At 32.5% G+C, this 13,373-nt stretch overlaps 1 protein-coding gene across 1 annotated transcript in view; it reads right to left on the bottom strand.

Annotated features, from left to right (window-relative positions):
• The window catches only part of ASCC3 (activating signal cointegrator 1 complex subunit 3), a 336,770-nt gene that overhangs the window by 183,921 nt on the left and 139,476 nt on the right, over positions 1-13,373 (bottom strand). The window contains exons 12-13 of the mRNA XM_058566571.1: positions 7,689-7,865; positions 4,976-5,047 (exon numbers count right to left, since the gene is read on the bottom strand). Coding sequence (XP_058422554.1) covers positions 4,976-5,047; positions 7,689-7,865 — 249 coding nt within the window. The remainder of the gene's footprint in view (positions 1-4,975; positions 5,048-7,688; positions 7,866-13,373) is intronic.

Here is a 13,373-nt window from a genome sequence, read left to right as displayed (position 1 = left end):
TCCATGTGTTGGTTTATATTCCACATATGAGTGAGATCATACAGTGTTTGTCTTTCTCTTTCTGGCTTATTTCACTTAACATAATACGCTCCAGGCCCATCCATGTTGTTGCAAATGGGACGATTTTGTCTTTTTTTATGGCTGAGTAGTATTCCATTGTATATATATACCACATTTTCTTAATCCAATCGTCTGTCGAGGGACACTTAGGTTGCTTCCACTTCTTGGCTATGGTGAATAATGCTGCAATGAACATAGGGGTGCATAAGCCTCTTTGGATTGTTGATTTCAGGTGCGTTGGATAGATTCCCAGTAGTGGGATGGCTGGATCATGGGGCATCTCTATTTTTAATTCTTTGAGGAATCTCCATACCGTTTTCCATAGAGGCTGCACCAATTTGCATTCCCACCAGCTGTGTATGAGGGTTTCTGTTTCTCCACATCCTCTCCAACATTTGTTGTTTTTTGTCTTGGTGATTATAGCCATTCTAACGGGCGTGAGGTGGTATCTTAGTGTTGTTTTGATTTGCATTTCCCTGATGATTAGTGATGTTGAGCATCTTTTCATGTGCCTATTGGCCATCTGTATATCTTCCTTGGAGAAGTGTCTGTTCATTTCCTCTGCCCATTTTTTGATCGGGTTGTTTGTTTTTTTGTTGTTCAATTGCGTGAGTTCTTTATATATTATGGAGATCAACCCCTTGTCAGATGTATGTTTTGCAAATATTCTCTCCCAGCTGGTTGGTTGTCTGTTCATCTTGATTCTGGTTTCATTTGTCTTATAAAAGCTCTTTAATCTGATAAAGTCCCACTTGTTTATTTTTTCTTTAGTTTCCCTAGTCTGGGTAGGCATGTCATCCGAAAAGATTCCTTTAAAACCAATGTCAAATAGTGTGTTGCCTATATTTTCTTCTATGAGTTTTATAGTTTCAGGTCTCACCTTCAGGTCTTTGATCCATTTTGAGTTAATTTTTGTGAATGGCGATAGCACATGGTCCACTTTCATTCTTTTGCATGTGGCTGTCCAGTTTTCCCAACAACATTTATTGAAGAGACTTTCCTTTCTCCATTGCATGTTCTTAGCACCTTTGTCGAAAATTAGCTGTCCGTATATGTGTGGTTTTATTTCTGGGCTTTCAATTCTGTTCCATTGATCTGTGTGTCTGTTTTTGTACCAGTACCATGCTGTTTTGATTACTATTGCTTTGTAGTATGTTTTGAAGTCAGGGATTGTGATGCCTCCTGCTTTGTTCTTTTTCTTTAGGATTTCTTTAGCTATTCGGGGTCTTTTGTTGCCCCATATAAATTTTAGTATTCTTTTTTCTATTTCTCTGAAGAATGTCATTGGGATTCTGATTGGGATTGCATTGAATCTGTAGATTGCTTTAGGTAATATAGACATTTTAACTATATTTATTCTTCCAATCCACGTGCATGGGATATCTTTCCATTTCTTTATGTCAAAATGGATTTCTTTCAATAATGTCTTGTAGTTCTCATTGTATAGGTCCTTCACCTCCTTGGTAAGATTTATTCCTAGGTATTTTATTCTTTTTGATGCAATTGTAAATGGTATTATCTTTTTGAGCTCTCTTTCTGGTAGTTCATTATTAGCATATAGAAATGCAACTGATTTTTGTAGATTGATTTTGTACCCTGCAACTTTGCTGTAGTTGTTGATTGTTTCTAACAGTTTTCCAACAGATTCTTTAGGGTTTTCTATATATACAATCATGTCATCTGCAAATAGTGAGAGTTTAACTTCTTCGTTACCTATTTGGATTCCTTTTATTCCTTTTTCTTGCCTAATTGCTCTGGCCAAAACCTCCAGTACTATGTTGAACAGGAGTGGTGAGAGTGGGCAGCCCTGCCTCGTTCCTGTTCTCAGAGGAATGGCTTTCAGTCTTTCCCCGTTGAGTATGATGTTGGCTGTGGGTTTGTCATACATGGCCTTTATTATGTTGAGGTACTTTCCTTCTATTCCCATTTTATTGAGAGTTTTTATCATAAATGGATGTTGTATCTTGTCAAATGCCTTCTCTGTGTCTACTGAGATGATCATGTGGTTTTTATTCTTTGTTTTGTTGATGTGATGTATCACGTTGATTGATTTGCGGATGTTGGACCATCCCTGCGTCTTGCATTATATTTTTTAAAGAAATATTTTATAAGGTAAGATTATATGGAAAAAAGGCTGGTGTAGTATAATAAATATACTTAAAGAATAATTATAAACAGCATGATAAAGACTATAACGCTACAAAGATGAGTGACCTGTTGTTCCTCAGGCCTCATAACAGCTGTAGTATAGCGATGGCATTATTAAGCTATTTACTGATAGTAGTTAGTATTTACAACTGTGCATGTTTATATGTATGTTTATACACGGAAATGTTTCTCAGTCTAAGAAAAAGTTCACAAAACTGCTCTTTTTTATTCTAAAAAAGTGATTTACTTTGATGAGAAGCAATCCTAGGCACCAGAGTAATGTAGCAAATACTTACTTATCTGGTCATTAAGTGCTAACTTAATGTGATGGAAGAAAAATGATTGTTTTAATTTCTTGAATTCTAGGGGCAATACAGTAGCATTCCTACCAGCGGCTTCTGAAGTATTTTCATAATACTTGCAAGGCTATTCAATTACAAAAGGAGTGCTAAGTGTTTTCCTGACTAGAGTCAAATATAAAATGTCTACTTATATGTTCCATATATAGTAAAATATTTATATTTTAATTTCCATTATTTAAAAAGAGAAAAGAACTTGAAGGGTTTCACATTTATAATGAAATCTATCATAAATTAGAAAAAAGTTCTCTTGTGATAGAAGAAATTCCATCACAATTAGAAATTCTGAAAAATAAAAATGTTATTAACTTACAGTTCAAAGTTAAATGGAGACCCAGAATAGCGAACACAACGCTGAAGAAGAAAAAGTCGGAGACTGATACTACCTGATTTCAAGATTGACTATAAAGCTATGGTAATCAAAACACTGTGATATGGGCTAAAGAAGAGCCAAACAGATCAGTGAAAAAGAATAGAGAGCCCAGAAATAAGCCCACATAAATACAGCCAACTGATCTTTGACAAAGGAGCAAAGACAATAAAAAGGAGCAAAGATAATCTTTTCAACAAATGGTGCTGGAACAACTGGACATCCACATGCAAAACAATGAATCTAGATACAGACCTTGCACCCTTCTCAAAATTTAACTCAAAATGGATCATAGACCTAAATGTAAAACATAAAACTACAAAACTCCTAGAAGATAACAGGAGAAAATGTAGGCGACCTTAGGTATGGTGATGACTTTTTAGATTCAACACCAAAGGCACAATCCATGAAAGAAATAATTTATAAGTTGGACTTGATTAAAATTAAAAACTTCTGCTCTGCAAAAGGTCATGGGGAGAGAATGAGAAGACAAGCCACAGTCTGAGAGAAAATATTTACAAAAGACATATCTGATAAAGGACTTTATCCAAAATATACAAAGAACTACAAATAACTTTCATGAGGCAATCTAGAACAGAGGTTGGCAAACTACAGCCTGCAAGCCAAATGCAGTTGTTGCCTACTTTTACAAATAAAGTTTTAATGGAACACAGCCATGCCCAATTGTTCATATTCTGTCCATGCTGCTTTCATGCTACAACAGCAGAGGTGAGTAGCTGCAACAGAGAACATAGCTCACAAAGCCTAAAATATTTACTATCTGGCCCTTTACCGAAAAAGTTTCTTGGCTCCTGACCAAGAACAAATAGTTGGTATTCGGTTATATTTTTGATTAAAGGAGGGATATTGGTCTTCTACATTTATTTGCACATGTTAGGTAATGCAACCCACAAAGAAATTTTATAATGAAGATAAAATAAGAACACTGGTATAAAATAAATGTAAATAAAATATGACACGGCAGTTAGCAGAGACTCTACACTCTTTGTAAGTGCACTAGTAAGGTGAGGAAAACTTGTTACTTATTTTTGAGGATAATAGCACCTGCCTCACTGGCTGCTGAGAGGATTCAAGGAGATAATAAATGTAAGACAATTCTACCAGTTTCAGGCATTTACTAATCACTAGGAAGGGTAAGCCTCTAATTATGACTTTTTCCCTTAAAAATCATTCTTAAAACTAAGGACATTCTGTTGAGATTAGTTAGAAAACTGATTTTAGAACTTTTTCTTAAAAAGGAGTAAAATGTACCACAGATGCTCAGTGGGCACTGTTCCATGCTCTCAAGTCTAATTCATCTTTCAATTATTTTATATATTGGGACTGCAAACAAGATTTAGTTTGAAAAAATAGGATTCCCCTGTTCTTAAAATGAATTTAAAAACCAAACAACCAGAAAATATTTCATTTTACATGTCCTAAAAGGCTTACAACATAGAAAAAAAACCCAAAATAAAATAAAGTGATCCAAAGAAGCATATACACAACTGAGCAATGATTGAGTTTTAAGCAATTGTTATCATTCCAGTTTTTCTTTAACAATCTTGATCAGAGCATTTTGGACAATGGAGTTTAAAAGTAAAACTGCTTAATTTTCAAACACCATAAAACAAAACGAAACTTTAAGATATATATTTCAAATGATACTACTTCATGCAAATAGTAAGAATAATATAACATTTAAAATTCTTACATTATGTGAAAAAATATAAATCAAAATTTTTTGAAGTGGGAGAGAAGGTGGGTACCTTTTTAAAAGATTTAAAAAACCCGGAAATGTAAACGATGAAATCCTTCTCTAATAAAAATGACAAACAAAATAGCATGACCTATCAATGGGATGATATAATTTATGAATATTTTATGATGTATATGGCTACCCATTGGGCTAAAAAAATTAAGAAATAAAACCTCTGAGTCATTATCTCAGAATTCTAGAAAAATTTTCTGAGGAGCATAAAAATTATCAATTTTAATCATTAAGCATCCTCTAAAAACAGGATAAAATAAAGTATACCTGGTGTCCAGCCTTTACTTGCTTCAAAACACTTTCATAGCATACTTCATCCATGTTATTCAATTGCTGCACCTTAAAGTTTTTAAAACATGAAAAATATCAAATGAACCAATTATAAACTTTCTAACTACAAAAAAAACTTTGCCAATTACAATGCATCTTTTTTTACTTTCAGACTAGCGAGAATGTAGACACAACAAATGCAATATAAATATCTAATATAACAATCTAAGTAAGAAAAAACAATGTAATTAAAAAATACAAATAAAATACATCATATAATACTTTCAGAGTACTAACTTTATAAGAGTGAGAAGTTTTTTAAAGACAATAATTTTAAGGATAATATACTAGTTATAGATATTTTAGAATAATTTTAAAATTGTTTTCTCTGCTTCCCGAGTGAAGTCCATTCTTTGGGCTGTTTTTCTTCTATTTCATTCCATAAACTATAGAGCCATCGTGTTTAATTCTCAAAATCACCAGAACACTACCAGTAGGATGTCACGGCATGTAAAGCTGAAATCTAAGGAAACACAGTATTTCTGCAATGTATATGGAGATGGGCAGATATTTTTCTACAGGAACATATTTCAGATCAATTGGAAATTTAATATCAAATTCGGGAATTAAGAAAAGGTCTCATTTTCCTGATTAATGATGAGAAAGCTTCCAACCGAAAAGGTAAGGTGGTTAACCCAAACGAGTAGGCACGTGACCCAGCCTGCATTTCTCTACTTAACAGTTATTAAGAACGTAGAGGGGATGGAAATGTCACATACATCTAAAATGACTATGATTTAGATTTTTTGTTTTAATAAGGTAAACACTTTAAAATTCTGGAACCTCTATGATTTATACAAAGTAGGATAAGATAATCACAAGATAATTTACTCCCCATCAATGATTCAAAAAACAACTCCTTCAAACAAAACTGCCAATAATTTTTTCAGTGTATTTTGGGTTGAATTCTGGTCAAAGCCATTATTTCAAATTAGACATGCCATGCACATCATTTTCCCATATTCTTCCATAACAACTAAATCACATCATGAGTTTCTGAATGAAACTCTGAGAAACCTACAAGGATTTCTTTTTATAAGCAATGACAAAATAACAACTGGTTAGAAAATATATTAAACAGCACCCCTCGAAATGCTTAAATGGTTACCAACTGTATATTTCAGCTGAGTGTAAAAATAACACATTTTAGTAAAACAAAAATCTGTATTTATAACATATATATAATTAATTTACTGTTTACACTATGTAAGATATGTAAAACTCGGGTTTTTTTGGCCAATTTTTGCCAAATTTCTAAACCTTCAAAATAATTATGATGGTTCATCATCTAATACCATTCCTTTTATGATTATAACGCTAACATACTGTGGCGAAAAATAGTTTGAATTTAATTAGCTTTAAGTGATCGACCAATTTGTATGCTGAAATTAAAAGAAAATAAGGTTTAAGGTGGTGGACATGCATCTGAAAAAATTTTCTTCTCTGTATCTTTCTGTGATAACCATCTGCTATCATTTAAATTATAAAACTGAAAGAACAATCTAAAGCTATAAAGAAACAGCTCTACATCTATCTCAATGATATATTAAAATAAAATAAATAATTAAATATATATTAAGACGACTGACAAAACCAAGCAGCAAGTCATACTGAAAAGCCCTTGAAACAATTAATGAAGGTAAAATACGCATATGATAACTATTACTATATCATGAACTACCCTTTTGTGAATAAGTCTGAAATGGCTCCCTCCAATTCTAAAGATATCTCACTTTTATGCAATGCAGATGGAGCATATTAACTGTTGTAGTGACAGTCGCTTGTGCTACTTTTTAGCCGAGTATTTTATTTGTAACAGTGAATGGTAAAAATGGCCCTATTTTATTAATAAAATTGTTTTTAGACAGGAAATAATGTAACTTATTAAAGACCAAGATTGACATAGTAACACATGATTCCACCTTGTTTTCTTTTATAAAGAGGTCGTATGGCCTGCGAATCTTGTCCTAAAGCTATTACTTCTAGAGAAGAAAAAATGTGTCATTAAACAGAAAGATAAATGTATAAATTTTATGCAAAGTAAAGTATTCCTTCATGATATTATAACATAAAAGTCTAAAATAAGCACCCTAAGAGTACAAATAGTACCTGGTAATACTATTTAAGGAATTAGATAAACTTTTTAAAGCATTATAAAGAATTTCAGAAATGTCACATATATACAATCAATATGGTAATTATAAAGCATTATAAGTTAAATAGAACACCTCCCTTAATAGTTGCTACCATAAAATTATTTTTCAATTGCATATATTATTTATTTTAGATGAATAATATATGAAAATACATATTACTAGTTTACTGAGAGCCTTATATTATTTCACATTGGCCTTCAATCATATCAAAATAACTTTTTGAAACATATTATTATATATAAATTGTATTCTTAGCTGAGAATACAAAATATACATTGATAATAACAATGCAAACTACTTCAAGCAACTTTTTGGAGGAGGAATTACTCTACTACATACAGTAAGAAAGTGTGCTTGATTTTGTTTAGGATGTTATATTTGTAATGCTACTGAAATGGTCTTTCGGAGTCTCTAATCCTAAATAAATACTAAACAATACATCAACGAAAATATTTTTAGAAAAGAGAAGTATAATAATTAAAATGAGTATTTACCTTATTTGCACTTTTAACACCCAGAAATGTCTGTCCAAGAGGAACTGGTCGAAAACGGCCATCAAAGTAGAAAAGTCCAATGCAGGGATTAACGTGTAAAAACGTAGCAACATCGAGGTAGTTGGGTAAGGTTGCAGAGAGCCCAAGAATCCTTATCATACTCTGTGTGGATTCAACCTGCGTGGGTTATTTTAACTAATGAATGAGGTAGATTCAACCCATCCGATTTTTACTAAGTTTAAAATAAGTTTTAGTAAACACAATGTATGAATCACTCAAAATAAAACAAGATCCCCAAAGATATATAAATCCCCAAGAAATACAGAATGAAAACATACAGTCTAAAAGACAGACAATATGAAAGAAACTGGTCTAAACCTGGTATCTGGGATGATATAAAATAATTAAAAATGTGATTTTAGTAGATTTCCTGAACTGGAAAATCCTATTAATTAAATGTTTTCTTTTTTTTTTTCCCTAAAAATGTAACAAGGTAATTGACATGGGTTAGGTTTTAGTTTAAGTTTTACCAATTTATAATTTCAGGTGTTAAAAATATATGCTATTTATTCTGGAGTTCAAAAATTTTAAATTCACTTCAAACACAACAACACAAAAGTCTAAAAATAATTAAGGTAGACACTTCCAGCATTTTACAAATTTAAATTTAAAATGATACAACTGCATGACAAATATTTGAAACTATGTATAAATATGTTCAATGAAAAATTATTTCCAGAGATCTAAAATTTTTAAAACTTCTTGAGGACCCATTTATAAACTCAGTATTTTCCTTCCTTTATTATAGATTGTTTACTTAATCTATAATTCTTTACCTATCACATAGTATCCCTTTACACTAGTGTATCACAGTAACATACAGTTGAGCATACAGTAAAATGGATGAATTCTTAAGAATTAAACACAGCTATTCCATCATCACAAAGAAAAAGTTTTCCAAATTGTTAAACAAATTATCATTAAGCACTTTAGATTCAAACAATTTCATATTTATAACAAAACAGCTGTATAAGGGAGAGTTTGATTGTATGGAACAATAGCCAAAACTTGAGAAAAAATTACAAATCAATCAAAAAATGTATTAAGCCACATTAGTTGTATTCACTGGTATAGTGTAATATTCTAATTTTGTTTCTAAACAGTGCTGATATCATTGATTAACTTGTTCACTAATCACTTATTAAGCTCTTAATGACAGGCACAGCGCCAGTGGAGCAGGGGTTTAGAGTCTTTCCGTGCATAATAATCATCACAAAAAACACTGTGATGTGTCCATTAGTACTATCACCTTCTAAAAACTGTGAGAAAATGAAGAGAGGTCACTAACGAAACTCGGGTGAGTCAGGGAAGGCATGCTGAGGTAACGGTTGTTGGCATTCCAAGCTAAGAGATCAGCAGAGAGGCAGGTAGCCCAGAAAGAATGGTGAGCACGGCATCTAGCAAGACTAGTGGTATGACCTGGAGAAGGGAGGTGACAGAAGATGTGGTTAGAGATGTAGAAATGACCATGAGATCTCTCATGCCAAGGAGTTTATCCATTTTACTGCTCACGAGCATTCAACAGTATCCAGTCCTCAATTATGTTTTCAGGTCTAATTCTGTGATGATGGTTTCTAGTATTCTCATCTTTTTAAGTTTCTAAATATTTTGTGAAAGTTCTTTATCATTTCTAATTTTGTTTACTCATAGGTTTTCTACTTAATTGTAATTAGACTTGTTAGAAGTTTATTTTACTTAGTTTTTTAAAAACTAGCTTTTAAAAATATTACTAATTCTTAGTGTTTGATTTTATTTTGTTTTCAACTTTACATTTTCCATTGTTCTCTTTAGAATATTCTGTTTAAAATTATCTAACATTTAAAACTTAATGATTAACTTATTGTAGTCCCTCCATTCCTGTTTCATTTTAGAGTATAATTCTTACCCTGAATTGTAACTCTGGCTGTATTTGACAAGTTTTCATTATTTCCTAAAAAGAGTACTGTCCCTCTCTCGTTCCCTTCTTTCCTTCTGTGATCACTTACTGACCTCTAAGTGGCAGGAGACTATTCTTTCCTTTTAAGTGGGTGGCTTTTAAATCTTTATTTTACAAATACAAAAGTGTAAAAATGTATGTATACATGTGTGTATACACATGTATGCATATATACATTTATATCTACATATACATATATATGTATATATGTGTGTGTATATATATCTACAGTTTTGTTTATCATATAGAATTTATTTTAAAATTTCTATTGTATTCAATAAAGACCATGATCTTTTTAATTTCTGCTTTGAGAAAATGTACCATGGAGACCTGAAATGAACATAATGTATCTATTTGTAGGTTATATAATTCTATATGCTTGATCATTTTACCACATTAATTATATTATTCAAATTCTCTACATTAGCAATAGAGGAAGTTAGCATTTGCCAAAAAGAAAGCACCATTTTAATCACATACAAACTTCTCCTTTTAAATTAGGATGCAGAGTGTTGCTAAAGGGAATAATTTATATGATCAGCATGCTACCGTCCAGGACTTCTCACACCTAAGCCCTAGTATGGGTGGCATTCTGCAGCCCCATGTCCCTGTATCTGTCCATGTTTTCACATCCCACCTGCGCTCATATTTTTATATACTAGGCTTCCATGTAAAAGGCTTATTTTAAAAATGGTTTCTTACCTGGAAAAAAGTTTGAAAACTTCTGATGTGATTTGAAAAAGTACACATGACTTGGAATAAATTTGGCAAGTTAATTAACCTAAGACTAAATTCCCTTGTGAGAGAATGCATATAAAAAGATTTGCAATCTTTAACAAAAGGCTATACAATATTTTTATTTTTTTAAATCTAGGAATGTTTAAGTCATTCTCACTTTCTTGCTACCATAAGTAAAACAAGGGGATTCACGGAAAGACACAGGGGTACATATTTTAATCATCTCTTCAGTTTTTTATGTCCCTCTCATTTACCTCTAATTTTAGTCAAAATGTGCTTGGACCATGTGGGTATCTTCAAGTTATTATACCTAAGTGAGCAGTTTCCAACGCCAGATTTCTCCTTGGATACTGCAATACAGCACATACACAGGTCAGGAAAGTCCGAATGCCTGGGTACACTCCCTGACAAAAATGCTGCTTATAAGCACTAATAGACAATGTGGCCCTGGAACTTCCAAACTCATTCTGTAAGTAGGACAAAAATAAGTCTACTTACTCATCTTTTTGGGTTATATCTGGTCCTATTTGAGGACTAAATAAAACACTACCTATGAAATATATATATACACATATGGCTCCTGAGACAGATGATTCTTAGTACTTGTTTAAAAGAATGAAAACTACAATTTGTAAATTAATCTTCCTTTCAAATAAAGGTATTTGTATGGATATAAAAACAAACAAACGAAAATACCCCACAAAAAACAACTGAGATTATCATGTACCGAACCAATATAAACATTTGTCCAGCAGAGTTACAGACTAAAGAAACAAATCCATTTGCTCCATAAAATTTAGAATTCAATGGATTACATAAAGGATTATATAAATTAGCTAAATTTAGGGTCGGCCCCGTGGCTTAGCGGTTAAGTGCGCGTGCTCCGCTACTGGCGGCCCGGGTTCGGATCCCGGGTGTGCAACAACGCACCGCTTCTCCGGCCATGCTGAGGCCGTGTCCCACATAGAGCAACTAGAAGGATGTGCAACTATGACATACAACTATCTACTGGGGCTTTGGGGAAAAGAAAAAAAAGGAGGAGGATTGGCAATAGATGTTAGCTCAGAGCCGGTCTTCCTCAGCAAAAAGAGGAGGATTAGCATGGATGTTAGCTCAGGGCTGATCTTCTTCACAAAAAAAAAAAAAAAAAAAAAAGCTAAATGTATAGAAGAGAAACAAAAAAATTAAGAAAATAAATAAGTGAATTTTCAAAATATGCTTTTGCATTTAACAGAAAAGGTTTTACCCTTAGGTGATATTATCTAGAAACAATTCAATAAGACTTTGAAATCACATTTTGTTAATTTATTGCACATTCATTGACTTTTAGTGAGCCCTTCATAAAACTGCTTTCACAAAGTCAGGAAAGAAAAAAGGGACAAAGTACGTTCTGACTTCATATTCATTATTACTAGAAAGGATTCAAGAAAAAGATAAAACAAATAACAGAAAAGTGAAAAAACAAAAAAACGTATTCTCTCTTACAAAGAAGCAAGGATAACATTTTAAAATTTTAAAAAGATAACATTTTAAGTAAGGTCATAGAAGATTTTGCCAATCATTCCATTAATCAGTCAACAGATATTAATTGTGTACCTAAATGCACTTTTGGGGGCACCGTGAAACAGCAGTAAACAAAACAGTGTCTTGAGACTCAAGGAGCTGACATTTTAGTAGGGGAGAGACAATCATAAATTCATAAACAAATAAATTAGGTAATTTCAGGTATCAATATCAGTAAGTGCCGTGAGTAAAGTAAAAAAGGGTAATTGCATGGGGGGTAATATGGGAGGGGTCCCACTTTAAGTGGGATCATGAGCGAATGCCTTTCTATATCAGGGGTTAAAAGCCTTCACATGGAAGAAAAACCAAGTGCAAAGGCTATGCGATTGGAACAAGCTGAGCAGAAAGAAGATGAATGAGAGGGCAGAGTGGACAGAGATGAGTTTAGAGGTCAATTTGAGAGCCCTAGCATGTAAGACTTTGTAGGCTATAATTCATAAGCCTGATTCAGGAGATACATAATAGAACTGTGTACCCACAATAATTAAAAATACACATGGGAATTTACATTAAATAGCTATAAGACCTATGTAACAATTAAATATACTATTAGGACACAAAAAAACTCAGTAAATTCCATAAAGTAAAAATAATATGGGCCATATTCTCTGATTACAATGTAATGTACCTAGAAAGATAAATCCAAGGGATGGTCAAAAATTTCTATTCACTTGTTAATTAAAATAGAGCATTATGATCCCATGACGCTGCTATCAACAACTTTATAGTAGTTTTCTGAGGAAGCTGTTGATAAGTGTGCTCAGTCTAGAAGACTCAACGGGTATAAGCAAAGTAGTCCAACGTGAGTAATATGAATACTTCCAGAATCATACATCCGTCAACACTGGCTGAGGACCTAACCTTTATGCAGTGAGGATACAGTACTGAAAGAAGACACGGATTACCACATAACAGAGAATATCTGCAGAAGCATAAAGAGGGAGGATTGAAAAATGATAGAGATGGATGAAAATTAAAGTACAAACACATATACAACATTTTCCCATGAATTTGCTTTCACTAAAGAAATCCTATGGATATCAGCAAAAACCCAAACCAAACCCAACCAAAACCAAGGAACCCTGAATAAGGGGAAATGATGACCACACCTATTTAAGAAATCTCCTTTACATGTTGTGATTAGAATTCTTTACAGTGATTGGAATGGTGATTTTAATTATACAATAGTTCTATTTACTACTGGTGGTGATTTCAAAGTAAAGTGATTTTTGCTTTTAAAATCATTATTTATAACAAAAATTACTGAATATATTTTTAAGGTCTTTTGATGTTAAATTCATGATACCCTGCAAACATCAGAGATATTTTTCTGCTAAAAATCCATTTTAAACAATTAAATTTTTTTAATCCAAAAATATAATCCTATC

This window comes from Diceros bicornis, chromosome 23 (assembly GCF_020826845.1).
Source record: "Diceros bicornis minor isolate mBicDic1 chromosome 23, mDicBic1.mat.cur, whole genome shotgun sequence".
Lineage (NCBI taxonomy): Eukaryota > Metazoa > Chordata > Mammalia > Perissodactyla > Rhinocerotidae > Diceros > Diceros bicornis.
Note: the sequence above shows the minus strand (reverse complement) of the source record. Positions and strands in the feature narration are given on the sequence as shown.